The sequence below is a fragment of the Lagopus muta genome, chromosome 1 (assembly GCF_023343835.1).
Source record: "Lagopus muta isolate bLagMut1 chromosome 1, bLagMut1 primary, whole genome shotgun sequence".
Classification (NCBI taxonomy): domain Eukaryota; kingdom Metazoa; phylum Chordata; class Aves; order Galliformes; family Phasianidae; genus Lagopus; species Lagopus muta.
Window position 1 is genome coordinate 6,046,646 of NC_064433.1, and position 26,611 is coordinate 6,073,256.

The 26,611-nt window shown below is 40.0% G+C and overlaps 1 protein-coding gene across 16 annotated transcripts in view; it reads left to right on the plus strand.

The window, feature by feature from the left end:
- CELF2 (CUGBP Elav-like family member 2) overlaps positions 1 to 26,611 on the plus strand; it is a 564,102-nt gene that overhangs the window by 528,194 nt on the left and 9,297 nt on the right. For 10 of the 16 annotated variants that reach the window (XM_048952217.1, XM_048952225.1, XM_048952171.1 and 7 more), the window contains 3 exons: positions 12,303 to 12,434; positions 18,376 to 18,573; positions 21,957 to 22,100. In XM_048952217.1, the coding sequence (XP_048808174.1) occupies positions 12,303 to 12,434; positions 18,376 to 18,573; positions 21,957 to 22,100 (474 nt within the window). The remainder of the gene's footprint in view (positions 1 to 12,302; positions 12,435 to 18,375; positions 18,574 to 21,956; positions 22,101 to 26,611) is intronic. The other 6 variants (XM_048952162.1, XM_048952197.1, XM_048952152.1 and 3 more) reach the window with 3 other exon arrangements.

The window sequence follows — 26,611 nt, forward strand, 5'->3', positions numbered from 1 at the left end:
TTTTATTATTAGCACCATTATCTTAGTGCTCTGAAAGAGAGCAGTTCAACGTCTGAACCCTGATCTCAGCACCATGGTGTTTTTTTTACAAATTACATATTTGCAAGGAAGCCAGGGCAGAAAATGTTGCCTTGGCATGCCGACCATCCAGCGCCAATCGCTTAACTGCACAGTTCAGGAAGATTGCTATCTGTAATGGAGAGAGTACATCACCAAACTGTTGTGTGTGAACCAGCCCTACCTACTGTCTGTTAAGTATCTGAGTCTGTGCTTGAGCTTCTAAACAAATGGACGATTGTGACTGCTCTTAGTGCCCAAAGATGATGATGCTACTTGCAAAGATTATACTGGTGCTAAGTCCATCTGCTAATTAAGTCACCCCTAAGTAGGGATCCAAGCAAATGTTTTAGAGCCAAAACTAGGGAAATAGGCACGAATTTTTGACCTATAGTTGTATTTTTAATGCTTCAAAACATCTATACTGCCTAAAGAGTGTGACTTGTGTCCAAAATATCCCAGAACCTCAGGGCAGTAAAAGGAGAGGAGAAGGATGATTAATTCTCATGGAGCATCCCTGCAACAGCAGTGTCTCTTCTTGGCTCCTCATTTGGAACAATGAACCTGAAGGATGCAGGTGGCAGCAGGCTTGTGATCGATTAACCAGAATGACCTGTTTGCAGATTTGTCCTGTAAAATGTATCAGGTCATTGTATATTCTCCTGGCAAAGAGATTTCTAAGCAGAAGTATATTAATTCAGCCTAAGGGATCTTAAGGAAGTTTACTTATTAAATGGCTGGGTTTTGAGTGGACAGAACCTTCAGTGAAGAAGTGTGAGGCTGCTGGACAACTTCAGGAGGAGACAATATTGAAAAGCACCTTGGCTCTTTTTTAAAATAAACATCAATATTTTAGGAATTTGGGGCACAGAAAGATATCTGTCTTTTTACTTAGAACTACATGATTTCCAGAGTTGAAGGATAGAAACACATGCATATTTTTCAGCAAATAATTCTGCTGGTTAATTCTGCAGAGTTGTTTTTAGGAAACCATGTACAGTACTAAACCATGGATTAGCAGGATCTAATTCAACAGGAGACATGTTTGTTTTTTAAACATTAGTACATTATCATATTCCTAAAGTATTAAATCCATTGCCTAAGCACCTTTTTGGATTTACTTTGCTTGCAGTATACAAATAACACTTTGTAATACATTATGTTTTGAAAGTCTCTCTTCCCAACTCTTAATCTTTATTTCAGGCCACAAGAATCCCACTTTGTAAAAAAAAAGCCTGTTTTTCTCCTTTCGTTAGAAGTATTATTTCAAGCTCATTCAGGGCTATTTTCTACTAAAGAAATGTGATACTATCAAGTTGGCTACACAGGTAGATATATGAGCTTGTATGCTGTATATCTGACAAGAAGTCCAAGCCAAGAAAATGTTGGAGTTCGTAGAATTCAGGAAACAATCCAGATCTTAGCAAAACTCATGCAATCGGAGGAGCTTTCAAATGTCTAACATTTACTACTGGCAGCACTGCTCCTGAGATCCTAGAAAATTGAGCATATGTTCAAGCTACTCATGGCCTGTTTCCCTGAAGCAGGATAGATTGTAGAATACAATGGGAATTGGAGTTTGTGAATGTTATTTTACTTTATCTGAAAAGATACAGTTAATTGAATTTGTAGCCCCTGATTTATTTTATGCATTGGCCAAACACAAGCATCTTCAACAGCTGAATGGGTTTGAAACTAATAAATTAAGCCCTTGACTGCCTTACTAATGGCCTTGCAGTTTGTGAAGTAAAAACGTGTCCTCACCAAATAATGCATTTCAACAAAACAGAAGCATCAGTGTGGAACTGGCCCAAGACATTAATTTACTTTTTACTCTCTTCCATCTTCATAATTTCAAAGGAAAATGTACCCTTAAACACAACAGCATAGATTCACGTAAGTATGCCCAGCAACCCTGAAGATACTCCTGGAGGGTATGGAGTTAGGAGTCTAACTGAAGTCTCTACTTTGCTTCTTCTGTCTTTGCAAAGAATTTGAATGAATTAGTTCACCTCTCTGTTTGGGTTGGTTTTGCTTCTTTTTTCTTGTATGTGAGCATGCATGCACAGGACATTGTGAAATATAAAGGTGTTCTCAGAAACTCATCTTCAGCCAAAAGGATCACCATGGGGAAAGACTCTCCTCTTCTTTGCTCCTGCTTCATCTCACTTGCACATGCATACCGGAGACACGCAGATGCGATTGAGTGTTGAGAGGCTGCTGTTCTCCCTTCCTCCATTACTCAGTAGTATTTCTCTTTTCCTGTATCCTGAGAAGTCATAGATAATCTTTCATAGGGATTGTTCACCTGTGAGTAATGAAGAAATAGAGGGACATTGACTTATTCAGGAAAGGCTGTGATATCGGTATAAGTCTCTCTATGTTGTCATTCTCATTTCTGCCAACTCTTTCTTCCTCTCTTGCTTTTCTGGTTCTCTGTCCCTGGAGTGCATCTGTCACTTTTATTTTATTCTTTCCAGGCACAAGCAGAGCACTTAAACTTACTAGAATCTCCCTTTTTGACACGTCAGACAGCACTTCCAGGTAGCAGAAAATGATCAAGTTTCTACTCATCCCTCCATGCCATGGGCAGTGTGTTTGTCAGAGAACTTCGTGGAGAATTAACCTCCCAAATGGGAAAATCCACATTTCCTTTGCCAAAAATTGCCCTGAGCAGCAGAATGGCTGCATGATGGCACTGTGTTAGTGACTGGCAGGCCACCCGTTTGTATGAGGATGGATACTCAGATTGGTTGGAGATCACCATAAAGGGCAGACAATTTAATGCCAATCACAATACACTAGTTAGATTAGAATACTGATGAGCCTTTTTGAAAGGCCAAGTGCATCTTCTTTCAGCAAAAATATTAAAATGCCCCCTTTTCTCCTACACCCCCCCTTGCTCTCCACAAGAATAAATTAAAACTTGGAGGTGTGGTTATTATCACAGAATAATTAGACCCCGTGGGATTAGAGACACTCAATGTTTGTTAATGCCCCTGGGTTGTGATTATCTAATAATGATGATGCCTCTGTCATCGCTTAATTATTCTTCCTCTTTAAAATGTTCCTTGTGCAGTCAGAACCCTTGGAGTGTTCTCATTTCAGACAGAAACGCAACTGCAAATTCCTGAGAGCAGTGTCACATGGGCAGTGTGACTGACTTCCCAGTTCTCCCCCACGCCCATGTTTATAATGCTCATTTCACAAGCTCCATCATCCCTATACTTCAATTGCTTAGCTTTTCCATTGGAGGCATTTAAGTCACACCGAGGAGTGAACTTTATGGCTTCCATCTCCTTAAACCAGCCAGTTATTGTTAGAGCTATGTGAAGAGTGGACTGACCTTAAACACCTAGGATCATCTCTGGCCAGAATCTGCGTAACACCAGATTGGTGGTGTTGATTCACTGCTATACAAGGACTCCTACAGCTGAGTGCCCTTTTTATCTGTTTAAAAGAGCACCACAACCAAACTAAGATGCTGTAGATTAGAACAAAGTTGGAAGCTTTGCACAGGCTTTGTTGAACACAACTAAACTCTGGCTAGTATCTTTGGGCTTTCACACAAGCCCGCAGATGTTCATCTTGTTTAGCTAAAGGTTGCATTACATCATTGCAGACATCATTGTTTTTTGCAACTGAAGCTTAGAAAGGGAAAAGAAAACAGAGCCATAATCTGATTATCGTTAAATCCAGTGTTGTCTGTTAGCTTTATTATCCCTCTTGTACTAACAAAGGGACAAAGAATATTCTGTTTACCCAAGTGATTTTGAGTAGTAAACAGAAGATTTTAAATTCAACTTGCTAAAATTAGAGATGTTTTTCTTAAGGTTAGTATTTCTTTTCCATTTGTCCCCAACTCTTACCATTTACTTCTTCTGTGTTACTGACTGGGGAGGTGTTAGAATAATTTTGATTTTCTTTTCTTAGTGCATGTATTCTCTTCTCACAGTTTTTAAAAATCCATTCTTTGCATCCTGTTACTACAATTTTATTTTCTGTTGCATGTTGCTAAATCAGAAGGAAACTAAAATAAATCTGAAATCCATAGGAATCATGCAAGGTCATGACCTACGTTAGACGTAGAACTAGCTCTGGAAAGTTTGCGTAAGAAATACTTGAGGCAGACCAGGATCATAAAAACAGCAAAGAGTTAAGTGGCATGTTCAGTCTCACCCTCTATGCCTGTAAACAGACCTATCACAGAAGCTAGATCTTGTGTTCCATTTTCTCCCAACCCATATTCATTTTTCATCTTTCTTTTATTCTGTTTCATTGTTTCTTGATTTTTTCTGCTTTTCTGCTACACTGTTCGTTTTTTAGGATCACAGGATATTGGAAGTCTTTGAGGAGGTCTGTTGTCCAACCCCAACTCAAAACAGGGTCAAGTGTGAGGTCAGATCAGGTTACTCAGAGCTTGATTTACTCAGGACTTGAAAACCTGCAACAATACAGACTGATCAGTCTGGGTAATCTTTTCCAATGCGTGACAATCTTCACTTAGAGAAGGTTTTTCCTTGTATTCAGACTGAACCTCTTTTATTTCAATTTCCCTTTCTTCCTCCTGCCATACATTGCATTGAACAGCCCATCTCCAGTTTCCTGCATGTCACAGGTGCAGAGGTGCTGTTGTTATGTCCCCCCGAAGCCATCTCTTCAGTGTGAACAAGCGCACCTCTACTGGCATCTCTCTACAGGATGAGTCCTCTAGTCCTTGACCACCTTGGTGGTCTCCCACTGAGCTCCATCCAGTTGATCAACGTTTTTCTTGCAGTGAGGAGCACAAAACTAGATGTAGCACTTAGATAAGATCTAACGTGCTGACTGAAGGAGAAAAATCAGCTGGATCTCCTGTCTCTGCTCCTTTCCATTCAGCCCAGGAGACTGTTGGCTTTCTTACCTCCCAGAGCACACTGCTAGTTTGTGGTCATCTGTAATCAGAACCATTAGGCTGTTTACAGCAGAGCTCCTCCCAGCCCATCCATCCTGTGTTTGTGTCATTGACACACGTTGCTCCTCCTCACATGCAGGAATTTGAATTTGTACTTTCATGCGAAGGTCCTTTCATAAGGTACATGTTGGCCAGCTCTGCTTCTCTGGGTCCCTTTGAATGTCAGCCTTTTAGTCAGGAGCTGATTAAGGCAGATCCATTTTATCTAATCCTTGGAGCCATTGGGCTCAGGAAGGCATAAGAAAATTAGAAATGCAGCCTAATTCACACCAAGAAAGAGGATTCTAGATTCAGAAAAATGCCAATATAAATTTGACAGGAGGCTCTCCCAAAAGAAAGCATGTGTTCTCTGCAACTTCTCGTGCTTAGTGTCACAGAGATGCTTAACCTTACATTTTTCAGTAGTATTGATCCCTGGCAAACTGCTGTATCATCTTTACTGGAGCAAAGTACTTGCTGAATTATTTTAACTCTCCATTAAGTAAAACAACAAGAACAAAGTTATGTTTCAGAGCTGAGTGGTGTTCTTTGCTTTTTAATATATGCACATCCTCTACAAGTGACTTAAGTGGGATGTGAACAGAAAACACATTTGTAGGTAACTGATAGCAAAGTAAATGTTGGGCTTCCTGTTGTGCTGTGCATTAGGGAGTGACAAGCAGTTGTGAAGTGTAACTGAGAGCTGCATAAAGGAAATCTGTCAATAGGCTGACGTGGTTGTTGTTGTGGATCACTATTTGGGAAATGCTGATGTAGGTAAGCCAGTTTTGGAGCTGCCCTGAAGTCTAGAAGGCAACACCAGAAAGCTATTTCTGCTACAGAAGTATTGGCCCTTCTCTTCTCGTGGGTGGAGTGGGTGAAGGTCTACAGTAACTCTCCATGCAGGCAAAAAGAGAAAGCCAGCCTTCATTATTTTTTTTTTTTTTTTTTTGCCTCCCTGCCTATAGTAGGGAGTTGGAACTAGATGATCTTTCTGATCCCTTCCAACCCAAGCCTTTGTACCCTTCTGTTATTTTCATTGCCCATTCTCTCTCATAGTCCTGCTCTGAAACCAAAATGGTGTTTCCAGAAAGAAACCGTAAAATCATGGAAATGTCTCTTCTGGTATTTTTGATACCTTAGTACCAAACTGGCAGTATGTCTGTGTATCATTTTCAGAAGTATTCTGGAAGACAAGAAAGGAAATAGGATGAGGCAAAGAGGAGTAGAGAGAGTGCACAGCCTACTGGATATCACCACCCAGAAAATAGTGCCAAGTTAGCAAACATCTTCTGGAGTGTCCTAGAAGCCCTTTTATTTGTGGAATATGGCTTTCTATATCTCTCAGATATTTACCAAGTAAAATAAAGACTGGGGTCTAACACCCACTTGAAACCATCTCTTTGCTAAATCATGGTATTACATGTGTAATTTAAGTAGATCCTTTTATTCAGAGCAGCAGTGAGAGGACACATTCCTATAGTATTCTCTTTCATCAAGTGCCCAGACAGCTTTCCTGGTCTCCTCTGTTGGGAAACAGGATTTTATATGTTGGCTCAGAGATATGGATGAGAGGATGAGGGATTTGCCCAACTCCCTACTGCAAGTCTGTGCTGTGTGAACTAAGTGTGTACACTAAGATGAACACAGGTCTCTGTTTTTTTACTTAAGTATACTTAGAAACCCTGTTAAGAGCATTCCTTGGTCTTAAGAACAGGAAATAAATAGGCACGATAGAAACATACCTGCACTTTGAAGATGTAGCCTTCTATAAAATAAGCCAGCAAGTGGGAAGCAGCAGAATCAGCCCCGTCTTCCAACAAAACGAAACAAAACAAAAAGCAACCATAGTGAATATTTTATCCAAGGTAACACAGGAAGTCTGAGGTAGAACCAGAGAAGCATCAGCAGCATCTAGTAGTTTTACTCATTGTTCATGCTCTCATGTGAGGCCGTCCTGCCTGTACTATGGCACTACATAAGTCCCTGCTGTCTAGGTGTGCTTTACAGAAATATGTACACCCTGTGCACTTTGGTTCAGGATTCCCCAGCATCAGACTATTCTGTGAGATCAAGATTTGATGGAGGTGATTGCATTCTGCATTTTCAAAGAATGGCACCAGCTCTGCGGACAGGACAAAAGCAGAGCCCTCACAGATCAGAAAGAGCAGGATCCAACCCCCTTCATGTGATTCATCTGTAAGGCCTATGTCTACCTCTGTCTATCTGTGTTTATGGTCTATGTTCACCATCTCAGTCAGTGGAAACAGGAGTAGGTCCAGAGCACAATTCAGCTCATCCTGACATAGAAATCCAAAGGTAGCGCACTGAAGCTACATGTCTCTTTATCTGAGAGATGGTCCAAAAGAACAGTTTTGGCTAGACTAGCTTAAACTAACTGTGAGACTGCCAAAGGCGGAGAAATTAATCCCGTCCACAGTATGCAATGCAAAGCCAAAAAAATATTTCCACATCATTGACTTTCCTAGATGCTGTTATCCTGAATCTAGTTTTCCAGCTGATGCGAATCCAGATGTAAATCATTGTGACTCCATAGATTTAAGCTTGCCAACAGAATGGCCAAAAGTCTATGTATTAGTACTGCCTGTTTCTCTAGATTGGCATAGTTTTTAGGAATTGTGTTGAAATGCTACTAATAAGAAGGGAAATGTCTCATTGCTCACTTAAACTTTTTGTATAAGAGTCTTGACTTAAAAGTTGCTATACTCTATTGCATGCAGAAATTAAAATGTTGACAATAGATGAAAATACCAGATAAATCCAGCCTTAAAAATCTCCACAAAAACAACAGTGGTAATTAAATAACCATGTACAGCATTCACTCCAAATCAAAACATGTTCACTATATCAAAGAGAGCTCTGTTAAATAATATGTTAATCAAAGGCCAAGTTTCTTTATTTATAATGAAGCTCATAAAAAAATTTCATTTAGGAAGAGATCAAATTGCTGAGGTTGGAAGGGATTTGGGAGTGTCACGAGGGAGAGCTCTAGTATGCTCTTTTCTAGTTCTCAACTTCTTAATAATATTATTTGTAATATTTGGAAGTGTCTGGCTATTTACTAAACTGAAGTTGAGTAGTCTGGAAAGAAAAAGAAGCAGATAGTTATGAGGCTGACTCAGAAATATGGGAATAGAAGGATCAGTAAAGAAGCTACTGTAGTCTCTAATAGTTAAATATACATTTTGAATCTTATCTTTCATGGTTGAAGATTCTAAAATGTTCTGTATAGTCTCTGGATGGGTCCTAGATGGAGGAGGCAACAGCTGCCCAGCATATAGCATATCTTCAAGAGACAAAGCAGACTTTTCTACAGGTCATTGGACAATTCTTGCCAGTCTTCACTGACCTCTTTCCAAAGCTGTGGTATCTTCACATATTATTATTCACAGATTATTAAGGTTAGTTGGAGTTAAGGTGAGCATCTGGCCTGAACTCTTGGAACATCAGCCAAAGGATCCAACCCCATAACTTCTCCACTAGGGCCAGACAGTGCTGCTCTCTGTTGAGCAACAGTCTCTTTGAGAAAGCTGTCAACTTATTCCAGTGACTGATGCTGGAGAGGAAAAAGCAGACAAAATCTTATCTGTTATGTTCTGATGTTCATCCAAGGCTTAAAATTGTTAGGGAGGGGTAGGTGCAGCAGATAAAAAGCAGCTCTGTTCTTCTCTGCCTTTTGTATATGCAACTACTGTATAATCATCAGGCTGAATCTCTCCCCCTAACTTCAGTATCGGCTAATTCACTTAACGCAGCCCTACATCACCCTGCCACATATAGGTTTAAGGAGGCAACTATAAAATTGCCAATATGAAGAGAAAAATAATATAGCAAATGTTGTGGAAAAAAGGCATGCCATACAGAGGGATTCCAGAAGCCTAAGTCATAGAAATTGGACTTGATCCTTATGGGTCCCTTCCAACTCAGGGTATTCTATGTATGGTATTCTATGATTTGCACTTTTTTATGTGTTTTGATTTTCCTGTGTTGCACTTAATAGTGGTGCACCAGTAGCACAAAGAGGGTGATTCCTGGCAGCATTACAGCTCCATACATCAGGCTGTCTGTGTAGCTGGAGAGATACCTACTCTTAATTAAGCACCACTGTGAAGTGATTCAATTCAGAGCAGCTATGTGGTGGTGCTGAGGATGGAGAGAGCTGTGAAATGTTTTCCTTTAATTTACATGGTGCCAGGAGAGCCTGGTAAAAATGAATTTATAAATTCTGTAGGTATCCAATCTGTGTTTGTCATGTGGAAAACTAAAAGCCATAAATATAGAATAATGCTGTTCCAGCAGTGCACCATACTTCCTTTGCCATTACTCTGAGCAAGTTCTGGGAGCCCAGGAGCTTTGCTGACGTGAGAGAAATATACAGGTTCCCCCATAATAGTGCAATCATCTACCTTTACCACAAGGCATATAATTTTTCTTTTTTTTCCCCTTTGGTTCAGTAGACATTAAAACTTTTAGTTGAAAGTAAGTAGAAAAGGGCAAAAGACCGGAAAGGCATAGTCCTTGTCTTCAGATGATTTTCAGCATATTCTGGGAGTTCATAAGGTAAAAACTTTCAGCTGGCCTAAGCCTCCACGTGTCTCTTGTAAGACTTTCAAAGTCTCGAAGACTTTGTTTCATCTCCCTATAAGTTTTTTGAGGACAAGGAATACCATTACTTCAGCCATTGATTTTTGCAGCATTTTGTGCTCTCTCTAAGTCTTGGTCCCATTCATAATGTCTTAGCTCATCGTTGTCTTCATTTCATATGCACAGGATGCAGTAAAAGAGGAGAAGGTGTGGAGTCTCCCAGGATATCTCATCCAACAAGTTGCTGGATCCATCGCGTACAAGTGCCCTAATGAATGGAGCTCCTTTTATTTCTGTTCAGTCCATGTTCAATAAGATAATGGGAACCACTCAATTTGTTCAGTTTCTTATTCCTCAAAGAAATAATAGGCCAAAGAGCAAAAAAAACATTGTACCAGTGGATCTGTGAGACAGATAACTGTTAAGCAGAAGAAATAGCCACAACAAAATGCTGATTTCTGAGGTTCTTCAGTGCTCCAACTAGTATTTTACATTGATTATGTGCCAAGTCATTATTTAGGCAAGCTAGATAATCTGCATTGCAACTTCAAATGGGAGAATTGCTGAGACACCTGCTCTGTGTTTGTCTGATGAAATGGAGAAACTTGGAAAGAATAAAAGAAAAAAAGAAATGTTGGCCCCAGATATTGGCCATCCTCAAGGCACGTGTTTGAGCAGTGAGCCTGATAAGAACCACCACGATGAGCTCTGGGCTACACAAGAGGATTTAATCAGATTTTTCTGCCTTCTCCAACAGATGTGTTGACAATCCATAAGCGTATGGCTCTCACTCACAGGAATTATTTGCCCCCAAGAGCTTTAATGTAATTTTAGGCAAGCAATTTGCTAGCCCCCATTTCTCTCATTTCTTAAATATATGTGTTTCATCAAGATAAAAGAGTAATATAATACTCTGAAAGAGAAATGAATGGAATTCAGCCCAGTCATAACCAATCAGATCCTTCAGATTTAAGTGCTTCATTTAAATGATCTGATAATGAACATGAACAGAAACACAGAGCTGTGTTGGTCACAGGGAATTCACTGACATTCATCCACTTTGATTTTTTCTCTCTTCTCTGCTGGTGTTCACATTATCCAACAAAAGAGTTTTCTCACTTGTTTCTTGGATTAAGTTTTTTTTAATCAGAGACATTATTGGTTTATTGCTTTGTAGAAGGTGATTGATCAACCAAGCTGCTTCTGTCTGCAACATATAAAATTATTCAAGAGAACACTGCAGATGTGGTGAAAGTAGGGACAAGGAATGCTCCAAACTCAGGAAATCTTTCCTTACTCTCATCAAGAGAGTCCTTTGGACTTGGAGGCCCAGAGGGGAAGGCTATCTTTGGTGGGTCTTGAGGTTGTAAAGATGAGTTCTTTGTAGTTTAGGCCCTTGAAGTTTACCCACAGCGTTTGAAAATTTAGCCTTAGCTTCTTTTTCCTTCCTGGGTGCTGCAAACTGTAGGTACTCCACTTTCTTGAGGGTTCACTGGGTATTCTGATGTGTTCAGCAACCCAAAAGAGCATCAAAGAGCATCAAGATAGAAGTCATCTTAACCATTTCCCAGCTACATAATGGGTAGGAGCAAAAAAAACCACGGTGTAGACATGATGTGCATGCAATAGTTCACCAACAAAACATGACTTTGAATGTTCATTTTTCAGAACAAAGTGCAATTTTTAAAGAAAAAGAAAAAAAAGTCTTCGTGATTGGTTTATTAACATAGGGCTCTAGAGACAAGCTAAAAAATTAATTACTTCCTCAGCTTTTGTAAGTGTGATTTACCTGATACAACTTCATATATCTGTAATTTAATTTTTTAATTCATGCAGGCTATTCAAGGCCCTTCTACAGGTGAAGGACATTTTTCTAATTCATCCCACCTATCCTAAATGATAGAAATTTCTACGGTGCCTTATTTCCTGAGATAAGAGATTGAGTCTCTTTCTCTGCCTAAGCATATGATTTAGATGGATTTATCTCTCTCCCACCTTCAGAATTGTCTCAACATCATAACAGCAGAGACCTTTTATCTCTCTGAGCCTCAGCTTTCCCTCTGGCAGAGCTTTGGTAGAAGCATAAAGTATCATCTATGGCGTACATGTAAATGACTAGGTGCATACATAGACCAGACTAAAAGCCTGCAATAAGTGGTTACTTTTTGTGTATGTCCCATAATTCTCGTTTTTTGTAAACTTCAGGCATTCAAATAGTGTTCATACAATGTCCTGCAGCCATAACTGGAGAGTAGTGTCTCACAGAAGATTTTAAATTTTACTTGAAGAGTCTGTGACAAAAATCTGTTGTATGACAAACTTGTACAAGGAATTCTATTTTTTCAGTGATGTTTAAAAAGCAGCAGTATCTCAGCTAGTTGGGTGATCACCCTGGGATGCTACCCTGGCTGACAAACTTTTGAAAAAGTGACTGTACTCGATCTTACTGTTACTGTTTGCAAATAGCACAGTGCTAAATTTTATGATCCAGACTTTGCAGTTCAAGGCTCATCAACACTTTCTGTGAACAGTCATAACATTAACATTTTGAGCAAGGTTGGTCTATTGGTCTGATATTTTTTCTTTCTTTACTGCAAGTAGTCTTGTTGTTCCATTTAACATTATTGTAAGTAAGTTGTTTTGTGATCAACTAACGTAACCAAAATATGGCTTTAATTTTGCCTTCTTTATTTTCTTTTTCTTTTAGTGGCTGCATCAACTGCTAATTCCACAGCTGGTGCAGCCATGAATTCTTTGACTTCTTTGGGTACTCTCCAAGGACTGGCTGGAGCCACCGTTGGACTGAATAATATTAATGCACTAGCAGGTACCGTAAACAGTGAGTATTTATTGCTGTGGTGGACAGCCTTTCCCAATAATCTTGCCACAAAAACTGCCAATTGTAAAGTGATTATACAATTATTTTTAATCTATATGCACAAGTAGTCAAGCTGGTCTAGTTCCATTCATGTTACATACGCAGTTCTGGAGTCTTTAAGTTTCACATAATTTGCTCTGCAAAGTGAAGTCTTTTGGGTCCCTGCAAAAAGATTCCTTTTCTTGCAAGCAAATGGAAGGCAAAAGAAATGTTACCAGGGAATCTGGTTATCTAGCTCATAGGATAAGCTCCTTCATTCTGGGAGTCTGAAAAGATTCCAGATCAGTGCACAAAACCTCACTCAGAAATGTCATGCTAAGATAGGCACACTTGCCACAGAGGTAGTTCTTTTATAAAGTTTGTACGACTTACCACCAAATTGACACGAGAGCAGCATACTTGTTTTTAAAATGAGGGCAACTTTTTGGCATTTAATTGGCAAGTATATGAAAACAGTGACATTAGTCAGCTGTAATACCAGAACATGAGTATCTATTCTATGGCATCTTAAACCCTGACATACCAAGATAGGTAGATTGTGGTAGCTGTTAGAACATCTTTGTTCTCAGCCTTGGTCAAGTTTTTTTTCCCAAAGAAGAATTTTTTTATAGTATTTGTTATGAGGACTTCACCTTTGCCTGAAATGGAAGAAATTGGTTCAGCTGCATTTTCCCGTCCCCTTTTTTAGTTGCTGTTGTTCCTTGCATTCCCTTCAGAAATGCAAGGAATCTACTTAGTCACTGACGGTCCATGACCCATCATAATGTGCCCCCAGGAATGGATGTCCTCCTCAGTATCACTTGCTCACTCTGATGCTCTGCATGATGTCCTTTTTGTTACTGTTATTTGGCTGCTCACCCAGTCCTTTTGTTCTGTGATCTCTGGTTGTCATTGTTGGGATCTGGGAAGGAAGGGGGCTAATGGCTGTCCATGTAGCAATGATGAGTGATTGCATGGGGCCTTGTGTAAAACAGATCTTGCTTCTGGCAAGGACATGCATATTTCACACAAACAACCTTATAGCAAAGATGACTTCGGAACAATTGAAGAAAAGTATGTATATTAGGTCCCAAAATGCCAATGTTAGCTTTTTTTTTTAATTCTAACTTACTATTAAAACAAGCTACTGACAATGGCATGCATGAAAAGCTAACTTATCTCCTCTAATGAGCTCTCTGAATAAGAGAATTACACTGTCATAAGTAAGAAAACATTAAATGTCCTTTCTCTGGTCAACAGTCATTGTGCTTTACATCATTTTCAAGAGGTCAAAATATCAAGAGCAGCACATAGCATCCCACTGCTTCCCTCCCACAAATACTAAGAACCTAGGCACACTAGAGCACTCCAAGATAACATTCCCTTCATCTACAGTGAGCAGGAATGAATCGCCTATGAGCTCTTGTCTTCACATGGAAATCCTTCTGTTGTGCTCCTTTTATCATTTATTGCAAGGCTGCAAGCTAAGAGTTCACATTTTCTCAACAAGAATGTTCAGGTGTTGTGTGTGCGAATTTACCTGCATGTGCCATTTGAAGTATTAATGATGTATTCACAACCTGGTACTAAATTCTAGCTTGTTAGAAGCCACCATTGCTTCCATAGACTCATAACAACAATGGCTTCAGTCCCAAATCTTCCTGAATTGCAGAATGTGTACGTGCCTAGAATTTCTATGTTTATACCGCTCGTACGTAAAAAAATGTATGTGGATATGTCTGTCTATTTATATACATAAATATATTAGTCTGTGAGAGAGATACAAAGAGGAGAAACTATTTCCTCATATGCTGAGTTGTGGCATGTGTTCCTTTCAGGAGAACACAGATTATCAGTTTCAGTTGCTTGTGACACTGACAGTAGCAAAGCACTGTCCCAATGCTAACAACCTCCCCTGTCTATTTTAATGATAAGCCAGGGCTTTTCGTAGTGACCCTTTCCGATCCAGTTGTTCACATTCTGTCTTCAGGAAACCAGAAGTTCAGTGGGTCTGATGTTTCACAATATGCTGTGGTCAAGAGCAAAACATTGTTTTGTCATGAAGGTTCCTGAAATAATTATGCAGAAAAGTTGGAAATCAGTGATATGCTTTCGGTTGGAGAATTAATGAGAATGACCAAAGCACCAGTCAAGCTGAGCATAAACCCAGAAAGAATCAGAAGGTCGCACTGGTCTTGCATGTTCGTTTACACAGATGTTTTGAAGGAGATGTTCTTCTGTTGAAACCATGTCCGTGTGTGTAAGATTCACTGGGAGAACGTCTTCTAGGCTAAGTTCACAAGGGGACTTGGTCTGCTTTCTGGGTCTGGGGATATCAGGCTGAGCTCTGGAAACCAGTAGTGCTCACATTGTAGAGAGAAGCATTGTAGAAACATATCTGAGGTCATAAAACTAAAAGTGGAATATGGTGAGTCAGATGTCTCCGAGGATCAGCAACAGTTGTGCATACACGGGTTGCTCCAAAAGAAATGCCTTTTATCTTTTTCCATAGGAACTACAACAGAAACAGAAAACACAGTCACACTATTTCAAAGACAAAATTCTCAGCTACACATAGTTTTTCAACAGAGTCACCACCATAACCAATTCATGCAGACAAGCTGATCAAGACACTCTTCATTTTGTAGTGTAACAGCTGTGCTTGGCCTTATAGACCATGGCTTGTCTTTAATGTTACTGTCACCGCTGCTGATCTACATCACCCACTGCTTTACTGTGCTCACATCCACTGTTTGATCTCCATAAACATTCAGCAAGCCAATGAATGTCAGTAAGTGCCATTTTTTTCTGCACAGAGGGATTCTGTGCCTTTGCTTCATACACACTTCTGTGTCAGACACCATTTTGTCAGACTGCCCCTCTGCTGCCATCTGTCAAATAGCAACAAAATGGAACACTGGTGGGAAGGTTTAACCTCTATTGCAATGCCACCAACCACCGCCTCTGATGTCATGGGCCAACATAATAAAATAGGAGACATTACGTTTGGAGCAGCCCTTGTACGTTTGGGGATTCACCCAATCATCCTTTTTTCTGCTTGAAACATCTAAAAAGGCTGTCTCCTTTGAGGAAAGTAAATTTAAATAATCAAGAAAGAAGACCATAGACTCAGCATGTTGGACAGCTATGACAGAATATTTGTATGTGAATCCAGGGCAGTTAGCCTTTCTATCCCTGTATTTACATCTGTCAATTGGAGGTAAAATTATCTGTGACAGATTTGAAGGTGCTTGGAAGGCACTTTGAGAGATCTTAGGACTCGCCAAGCATTGTCATTTCTGTGTTATGTAGCTCAGAAAAGTAGAATGCTGTGGATGAGAGACTCAAAATGATTATTTCACAGAAGCGAGGAAAAGACTAGAGTTTAATATCAGTCTGAGGTGCATTAGTAGATATCATAGAGAGATGGCAGAAATATGTAACTGCAGCTGGACCTTGCAGATTTTGTAACGTGTGAAAAGGGAGAAGAGAAAAAAAACAGAGACTTTTCTGCAGAGCTGCTTTGCTCAGGAGGGAAGCGTATTTAGACTGCGGTTGGGTAGAAGTGCCCTTCCCAGAAGCAGTGTGCTGAGCAGGAGCTATCTGCTGGCTGATCTGAAATCATTTGGTGGGTAGCGGCTATTGATTCTGGGTGAAAGAAGGGGGAGGATGCTGCCCACAGCGACACAAAGCGTGTTTGTCTAATAGGCTGATGACTCACACAAGATAACGTGTTATCCTAATGCTTCCGCTATTATCAAGTTATTTCAACACTATAATAAAGGGAGAGATACAAGTTTTGTTGTTTTTTTTTTTTTTTATCAATCAGTGCTGTGTGTACACATGCAAGCAATGACACAAATTAAGTATGGAATCTAAGGAGTAAGTTAAAGTCAGGCTCAGAATCAAATTATTGCTTCATCACCGTTATTAGTTTGAATCTTCATTTTCAAAATATCTTGTCTTTTAGATATAAGGTGTTTCTTAAACTACATTGGTTTGCAGGTTTTGTTTCACATTTGGAACCATTAGACAAGGAATAGCTGGCTCTGCTCTGACAGAGATTTTTGTTCATAGATGCAGCCAGTATCTCCTATCAGGATACAGCAGTGCTCTGAAGTGGGGTGGAGGGGAAAGAGAAATCTTCAAAGTGCAAGACGTTTTATTAAGCAAAGCTAAGAATATCACATCTCTGTCAAGTGTTTAGTCACACAAATTACAGTAATATCAAATGGTATAATTTATGCAGTACAGTTGTCTTAATTGGCACAGACTCTGGTGGAGCCAGAAAGGTGCCACTTGAGCAATTGTCCTGATTATCAGAGACTCATAGGAATACACTTCCTGAATCTACATGAGAGATGGAAGAAAACTAGTAGGTCAGCATCTTTATCCTCCTCTGTCAATTCAGGATAATTCCCTCCAGTATTCTTTCTATCTCCAAATTACTCATGTGATAAGGTTTATACCACTTTCCTTGAAGAAGATTGTTACCTAATGTAATAGATTTAATTGTTCATTCACTGTAAAGTGTCCTCTGCTTAATTTCCTTACTTTTTTCCCATTTACATATAAGCCCTTTATTGTTGCTTTGAAGTTAAGCCCTCTTTTTATTTTTTCTCAATATTCCTATCTTTTGGGTCCCAGTACAACTCCACCAGTTACCTCCACCCGTCATTGTGCCAACAGAAACTGGACACAGTCAATGACTAAGAAACTATTGGTGGTGGTTCCAGATGCCCCATTTTTCTGGTGACTGTTTTAGTGTGCCTTGAGAGGCCTGATTAAGCCCTAATAAGTTGTTTGTGATCTGTTCGTCTAAAAAATGGAGAGCACAGAGTAGTAATCGCACACAAAAGGTGGCCTCTCAGACCTGCTGAGCACTTACTCTCTATTTGACAGTAGTCAGAATGTGGGCAATGAGCAGGTTTCTGAATCTTGCTACCCATTTGACTGCCAAAGGAGAAAATTAATTTTTTCTGGAATTTCTGAAAAAAATAAATGTTAATTTTGTTAACTTCATTGTGGCTCATCTTAGAGCCATGAGGATGCACAGAAGTAATGAGAAGAGGCTGTCGTCCAGGAGTTCTTTCGCAGATAGTGCTGTTTGAATGGATGAAGGATGCCATTTTATGCACAGCTAGCAATCCAGTCTGAAATTTCCTCCTTGGCAGTCATCCCAGTCAAATTAACCTGTTATTTATCAGGATGTGGAATCGTTTTGAAGAAAAAAATTAGGCGGCTCTGCTTCCAGTGAGGAGTAAAGAAACACATTGCTAGAACCAAACACTTTTGTTTTTTTGTAAAAGATTCTTGGTTTGGGCGAAGCGCTTGCGGTCATTACAGTGGCACTGTTGTTCATCCATTCTGCCCTTACAAGTGTAGCTGGGAGAGGGGGATGGAAATGCAAAGCATCGCCATCCATCTTCTGACCAGAAATCCAAGAGAGGAAGCCTGGAGCTGTGTGGATGGTTGTTTCAAAACGCTGTGAATCAGGGTTCTATGCTGACTCTGCATGAGCAAATATCCCTTTGATAAAGACCGGTCCAGAGAGTGTGGGTTTTCTCCCAGAATGCTTTTTCCCAAGTGGCCAGCTCACGGAGATGGAGGTTGAATGGGTCCTGCTCTTGGACACCCCAAGAAGCATGAGGCTTGAGGTTGATGAGCAGAGAGGACTTGGGGGGCACAGAGCTGTAGTACTTGCCAGTAGCAGGCTGCATGTAAGTCTGTTTGACTGTGCAACCATTGTGCTGAAGTGATCCTGATGCCAAAGTCGTGTTTCTTTGTTTTCAGTCCCATTTGGTGCCACGCCGAGCTGCATGCACTGCCGTCTTTGTCAGTGTCAATATAATACCAACGACTTTCGGAAAGCACTAATGAACAAGTGCAATTTCTTTTCTCTATTGTTGGGTTTTTTGTAAAGTTGCTCAAATGCTCTCAGGTATGGCGGCCCTGAACGGAGGACTCGGCGCAACAGGCTTGACGAATGGTACGGCCGGCACAATGGACGCGCTCACCCAGGCCTACTCAGGAATCCAGCAGTATGCTGCCGCTGCGCTGCCCACCTTGTACAGCCAGAGCTTGTTGCAGCAGCAAAGCGCCGCGGGCAGCCAGAAGGAAGGTAAGCATCTGCCCATTTTAGGGTAAGCCATGCTCAACCAAGCATGCGGTATTTTCTGGAAGACCCACAAGGCCAACAGTGTCCCGGGCTGCATCAACAGAGGATGCGGGGAGGCCAGCAAGGAGAGGGAGGGGAATGGTCCCCTTTACTCTGCCCTTATGAGCCTCATCTGGACTGATGGGGCCCCAAACACAAGAAAGACATGGAGCTGTTGGAGTCGGTCCAGACGAGGCCATGAGGATGCTCAGAGGACTGGAGCATTTCTCCTTTGAAGACAAACTGAGGAAGCTGGGCTAGCTCAGCCTGGAGAAAAGAAGGCTCAGTGGAGACCTCATTGTGGCCTTCCAGGAAGGAGACCAATTTTTTACACAATCTGACAGCGATAGGACAATTGGTAATCATAATAGGTAATTGAGAGTGGTGAGGTGCTTGAATTGAGGCTGACCAGACAGGCTGCGGATGCCCCATTCCTGGAGCTGCTCAAGGCCAGGTTGGATGGGGCCCTGGGCAGTCTGAGCTGGTGGGTGTTGGAACAAGATGATCTTTAAGGTGCCTTCCAACCTAAGCCAGTCTATGTTTGTATGGTTCTATGATTCTGAGACAGCCTGGCGTTCCCACAGCCATGCCTTGGGTTTATTTCTTCACAGTGGCTCAACAAAAAGATCTCAGAAAGCAACAAAAGATCTCAGATAGCCTTATCTTTGAAGTTTACACTTTCTCCTGCCCTGATTAGTGTTTTTCATTTTTTCAATTTCTACTGTAATTCTCTTTTCTTTTTTACCATCTCTCCTTCCAGCCATGCCTTACTGACAGTTCTGCGCTAAAAGCTCTGCTGCATAAAAAGGCATCAGTAGCAAAATTCATCCCTTTACAGGTGACCCTCACTCACACTCTGCACTGGTTTCCATTTTCCGTAATAATGGATTTAATCTGATTAGGTTTAAGTTTTCTGAGTCAGATCTGACTGCTTTAAGTGGTTCTTTGCTTAATTCTGGGTTTTGCAGGGATGCAACTTAAGGGAGTGATTGTCCCTCTCCCTGCACCAGTAGAGCAAAACAAACCTCAGGAGTTTGCTGCTAAGAATGAATGAATAGTAATTACTAAATGTTTAGTAACATGAGGTTACCCTTTTCCCCTCTTTCATTCTCCTGTACTCAGGCATTTTGGGGTTTTGTTTCTGTTTTCATTGCTTTCCCTTCTCTCATCCAAAATTCCAGCTAATTCTAGAAGGACAGGAAAATATTGCATGCTTTCTAAGATTGTATCTGTGTTCCCACTACTGCTCTTGCCAGAGATAAGCTTTGGAAATAAACCCACTGTAATATCCTCAAGAGAAAGATTTTTATCCTCATTTAATATCGTATCTTGCGCTGTTATGGGATGTGGTGTTTCCTAGGAAGATAAATTCGGCATTCCCACAGCTGGTTGTTATATGAAGACACTGTGGAGTTAAAATGAATATTTTCTCTAAATTTGTTGTTTCTTTTACTGCTAAAAGCTTGGATTGTAGTAAATGGAAGCTTTTTGTTGGTTTATTATTTTTTTTTCCAAATTTTGTTGTGTTCTGTGCTCTTGTCCTTCATCTCACTCACATTGGTCTGTGACAATGGACTGTTTGACACCAGATATTGTTTATCTGGTGTCATTCTAAGATATTCACTGAAGGACAGTTTGATTTTCTTCTGTTTGTTTTTGTCAGTATATGAGCTATCAAGTCTGGGTTGTGTTTTCTTTTTGAATTGACAGTGTCTTTTTAAAAACACAGCCTGCTCTGTTATGCCTTGTTTCTGTAAGTAACGGGTTAAGTTGAAGTGAATAAATTCCATCTTTGAATACTGACAACTCTGTTTTACTTCTTACCATGATTTCTCATGGCACGGTGAAGAGTGGTCAAGGATAACAAGATACCAAAGCAAAATACGGTATCAGTACTCAGTGCTGAAGCACAGTGAACTGCCTTGTGCACATGCTGTACACCATTGTTGAACAAGTTTTGCTTGCTGAACAAGTTTTGCTTGCTATTTAAAAAATAGTAATATTTTTAAATAATATTGTAAAAACAAAAAAAGAAAGTTTTTTTGTAATTATAATTTATGTCAGAAGAAATAAGGTGCAGGTGAAATTCTTTTTCCTTCTTTTCTTCCACCACCACCAACAAAATATTTTTCTTTTTGAGCCATTTAAATCTTGCTCTGGGCAAATACTGCAGCCTTTTACTTCAGGCTGACAGAGGGCAGCATTCTGGTTCTTCTGTTGTGAGAGGTAAGTCTTCAGTGACTGCTGCTGAAGGTACTCCATGAAAGCAGTGTGTGCTTCTAGCTCCAATCTTAAAACCACAGACATCCCATCATATACACACTTAGGTTCCATTAAGCAAGGGAATATTTAAGTGAGTTACTTTATACATGTTTTTAACAGAAATGTTTGTTTTCTTGTGCTCCCGCTGTGTGGGAGGGCCACGTGTCTGATTGCATCATAGGTCACATTAATGGCTCATTCCCAGCATATGCCTATAAAAGAAAAACTGAACTGAGAATAAATAAAAAATAACACAATTATACAAAAATAACAACAATTTAATGCTATGGGGCATGCTTAAACCAATAGCACGGATAACATGTATCTCAGACATAGGCTATAAGAAAAATGTTCAAAAGCACCTTTCCTGTACCTTTCTTTTCAACCTCAATTTGTATAAAGCCACTTTAATCTCAACCCAGCAACTTCAGTTTGAACTTATTAAAAATAATTATTTTACGGAGCTTTTTCCAGGAGATAGAGCTTTCTCAGGAGTATTCGTATTTTTAAAAAGGGCAAGCTCTTTAGTTCTTAGCTTCTTTCTCTCTCTGACTTCCATGATTTCCAAGTCAAAACGTTTGCTTTTTCTTACCCTTTCTGCTCCCATTGCCACCAACTTCCTTCCCTTTTAGTATAAATCTGCAAGGCTCCAACCTGAGCTCAGCTGGTTGTGTTTCCCTAAATTCCTGCAAGGGAGAATTAAACCAACAAACCCATGTAGAGGTTTGAGGCAGCAGGGGGCTCTTTGTGCAGATCTTGGAGTATTGTGAGAGAGTAATACATTGCGTACCTGCTTTCCTAACCCTAATTTTACTGAAAGACACTTGAGTAAATTGAAGAAAAAGCCTGCAGTTTAACTTCTTTTGTAGTAGAGGTATCAAGTGAACACTTTGCAAGATAGGATGCTCTAAAGAGCTCCATTTCAACTCTATTCCTTTGATGATCCACTTACTTTTCTTCCTTCGGAGTTGCAAAGTGAAATGCTTTCTGACCATCACCTTCAGTAAGTACTATGGAAAAACAGATTAAACATAGCACTGGTAATAGCCATTTTCAGACTTTTTTATTTGTTTGTTTTCCTAAAGGTCCAGAAGGGGCAAACCTCTTTATTTACCACCTCCCCCAGGAATTTGGAGACCAGGACATTCTGCAGATGTTCATGCCTTTTGGAAATGTTATCTCTGCTAAAGTCTTCATTGACAAACAGACCAATCTGAGCAAGTGCTTTGGTATGTCAAATTTAATAAATTAAATAGTAAGAACCACATGCACTGCATTGAAAAGGGGTCAGGAAAGAAAATTAACAGCAGTGTGAGAAATGTCATACTGGAATCTCATTCCCAAAATAATGGACTCCTAATCCTCAAGTGAGTGGAAGGATGCACAGGCAAACTAGTTCTAACCAAAAATTGGATGTGAAAAAACAATAATAATCTTCCAGTCTGACATCTCGCATAAATGTGTCAAGTACATGAAACTAATTACACCCTATGTGGGGGAATGTCATTTAGTATACTATTAAGCTGCCTTATTATGGATAACTAATTATTCTCTATTGTATAGCTGAGCCACTTAAGAATGCTCTATGTTTAACCCATTACTTCTACATTACAGGAATTTCTTTCTTCTGAATTAAGTACAAGATTGTGCAATTAGTGCTTGAATGGCTTGCACATGTAGTTCAGAACACGTTACTGGCAGTTGGTGTCTAGATATGCAGCTATAACTGCTTTGGGCAGGTGCCAATGCATTATGAAGGGCAGTATATGCCCTTACCTTAGGGCAGGGATGAAGGCAGCATCGACTGATCAGTGTCAAGTTTCCTAAGGAATGCTCTGAGCTAGCAGAAAGCTAGATTGCAGTGGAGGAAAAGATGATGTTTTGGTTGTTATAAAACAAATTCTAGGGTTAGTCAGGTGGGCAGATGTTCTTTGAATGACATAGGTGCACCAGTTTAGTGACTTGATAGAGTGGAAAACAGAATGTTAGCTAGTGGTAATTAGTTAGACTGCAGTCTAATAACTGTGATTCCAATGCAAGGCATGAAGAGAGCATGGGAGGAGGACAGAATCGCTGAAAGAAAAATGTGTGAAGGTTTGACCCAAAATACTGGAGTTTCCAGAAAAATGACAACTCTTTCCCAGAGCATAGAAAAACAACTGTATATATGATAAATTAGTCATGACAGTCCCTTTATTTTCAAAAACTCCTTTGTACTGGCACTGTTACTCTTTGCACAGCACCATTCCTTAATTTTCAGACTTCCCCGTTAACCATAATACGTGTTTCTTAGCTTGCCTATCATTACATTTTTATATCTACGTTCTGTTAAAATGTGTCTGTCAAAGGTTTTGTCTACACAAGGGCCATTCAGGAGCAGCTGTTGCTCTTTAAACCATTTTGGAAGGAGATGAATTTATCTAAACACACAATACCCAAACAAGAGCAGCAGTTATCGCACTACTCAGAAATACCTACTGCACTAGAATTCAAGTCATAGCACAATCTGAGTGTTTTTCACCTAAAGACAAATCCTTAGTACACCTGGAAAGTAATTCACTTTAGAGAAAGGGTGCAACATTCTTTCTGCATTTTCCCATATATTTTTTGGTCCCTGTTTATGCTTTACAAGAAATTGTTCGTATTTAGACTAATATAGTCCAGTGTATTTCTGCAGTGGGTTAAAACAGTCCCTGAGGCTATAGCAAATTTGAAAAGTGGAATTGAAAATGACTCCCTATTGATCTGGAACCAGTTCAGTTAGTATGTTGGGGTGACAAAATCATTGTTGAGGTCTCCACGAATCTTGATGAAATGTCAAATCAAGCTGTGTTAATCGAAACACAGCAATTGTGATCACTAATGAAAAAATGTAGATTAGTTTGAACAGGCAGCTCAATTCATCAACTTGCTTCCCATACTAGGTTTTTGTGAGTTTCTTTTTACTGTTTGATTACCTACCTACACATTCATCTGGATTTATGGGACACAATTACCTTACTTAGAATGATGAACTGAGGCAATCTTGTTTGAGGGAAAACAGAGGGGTCAACACCCAATGGATGGAGCAGTCCTCTGTCTTTTAGGCATTAGTCAAGTTTCACTAACATTGCAATTCCTCATTCTTCCTTCCCCAGATATTCTGCCACTAGCGAGAGAGTTCTGCTTTAAAAGCAAAAAGTACTATGCTGGCAGAGGAAGTTGAGATGCTCAGATTCAGTAGGTGACTACCCGTGTGATGCTCCTAATCACAGGCCAGAATTAATCCTGCGAGTTTAGCATACTGTATCCATTGGCCCAGTTTTACTAAGCAAGAATCACCTCATCTCTTTGTCGTCTCAACCCCATATTTGTATTTCAAAAGCTTTTTTTCCCTCTCTCTTTATACCCTCACCCAAAAACTGGCACAATAGTGCATCTGAATTACCCGTTTCTGACTCGTAATGGCCATTGCTCCTAGTGCAGTCTGGGCTTGATTCTTTTTTGTTCAGCTGGTATGGCTGGGGACTTTTTGGAAGTCAAATTACTGAGAACAGAGTGAGCACTACAATGGTGAAAAGATTGCCCAAGGCCATCCATTGGTAGAATTGGAAAGAGAAGGTACATTCCAAGTGAATCTTGGAGTAGTGATAATAAGCTTTTATGTAACACTGCCTCACAAAACGAAAAATTACTTTTCTTTGCAGAAAATGAGCTTTGGTATTATTTGCTTTCTTGTCCAGCTCAAATGGATGCTCAAGAGATTAAATAGTGATGAGGATGACAGGACAGTCCCTCTACCCCTGAAAGTACTCTTCCGTGAACTCTCGTGAGCTCTAGCTGATTCTGCAGACAAAAGGTTTCACTCTCCAGCCTTCTCATTTTTCATAAATCTTACAATAACAGAAATGAGAAAATGTAAAAGGCAGGGGAGAAGGGATCCGGTGACACCCATGTGTAAATTCAGTCTGCCACACAGCAAAATCGCTACTCAAATGATTAAAAATATTTATCCTGGTTACAAAGGTACCAAGAGATTTAAAACAAAAATCAGGATCATCGTGACACATGCTTTGAAAATTGATAAGGAACATAATCCCCATGTAACCTGCAATTTAAGTTTCAGACCAAAACAAACAAAAAAAATGATGAACGGTTGCAATCAGAAACAGATAAATAAAGGGAGAGAATGCCAGACTCCTCCACGAGCTTTAGAAGTGAAGGTTGATGATAAGGGACAAGATGAAAGTGTAACAGGCTAATGTAGATATAGCATTCTATGTACAGAGACAAATTGTGAATCAGAATAACAATTGAATGATAAAGGCTGATTCCACTGGTGCAGCACAGAGGATGTATATTTGAATTTGTGACTGTGTCAAGGAAACTATTAAACAGACATTGAATGAAGTGCCTTATTACATCCCTCTGGAAGGTAAGGATAGCCTGAGATTATTGTTCTTCTGTCAAAAGAGGAGCGTCTCATTTCATGGCATAAACAGTGGGAAGAAAAGCCACCTCTGGGTGTACTCACTTTTCTTTATTCCCAATTCATAGATGCCACCTGATGACTAGTTTAGATCAGTTGCTTAACTTTCAGGTCACTAAGACTAGCTAAGATAAAAAGGAACTAAGATAATGAGAATTTTGTAGCTAAAGACCATTCTGATTGCTCTTAAGAGAACATGAAGGTCAGGAAGGCTGTAGAGGAAACTGCTGAAGTGTCAAGGAAGGAAAGAGTAGCTACACTTTGGTTATGGAATATCTGCCTGGAAGGTGCTACAGCTGCCTTTCAACTCATGATAGCTATGTCTTCTGTTCCTAAGGAAATTCTAGTGCTTGAGGTCTGTGTGCTGATGGAATTAGACAAAGGAGTGCAGTGCTAAGACACTGATTAGTCATGTGGATAGATAAGATCTCCTAGAAGATTTTCTAGGAGAAAAGAAGAAAGTGATTAAGCTCTTCAGGATAAGGCAGTAATATTAAGAGGAAATGATCAAGGGACGCGAAAATGAGGAAGTGACATGTTACTAGTACCAAGGAAGGTAACAGGGAACATTTATTATCTCTTAAGAAGTTGATGACTAATCAACCACATGAAGCAATTGTGTTGGCTTTGGCCAGGAGAGGGTTTACAGAGATTTAAGTGATAAGTTTTTTTTAGTGGAATAAGCAGATGTGAACCTGGATTATCAGAGAAGAATCGTAAGTAAATAGTTTGGTGAAGGTGATTTAAGGTGAACTAGAGGGAAGGTCTGTGAAGGAGGGAGGGCAGACAGGGACCAAATCACTTGTTAAGTGGGGTTCTTTTCTTTACAATGAGGGAAGCATATCACTCTGACACTGAAGAAGAAAGAGGGCAGCAGTGCGAGTTAAGTAAGAGCCATAAAAGAGCAGGTTAAAATGATGGTAAAAAGAGGTTTTAAATCAGAAAAGGATACAGGCACTAAGCATAAATGAAGAAAGCTGATAGAAGAGAGCAGCTGAGAAGTATTGAAAACAAAGTGTATGGGAGGCAGCTTTAACAGACTGAAGGGATGTATATTAAGGCAAATTCGAGTGGAAAGAAGAGGGAGCATTGCAAAGTGTATGCATAATAGTGGGCTGGAATGCAGTAGTAATTAGCCAGAGCAGAGACAGAGCAGCAGTTAGGCGAGCCTTGCAATTACAAGTGGGAGGCCCAGATATGAAAATGAATTTTGGGCTTCCTGAATCAGGGAGATTTGAGTCCATTATGAACAGAGCTTTTTGAGTCTCGCAG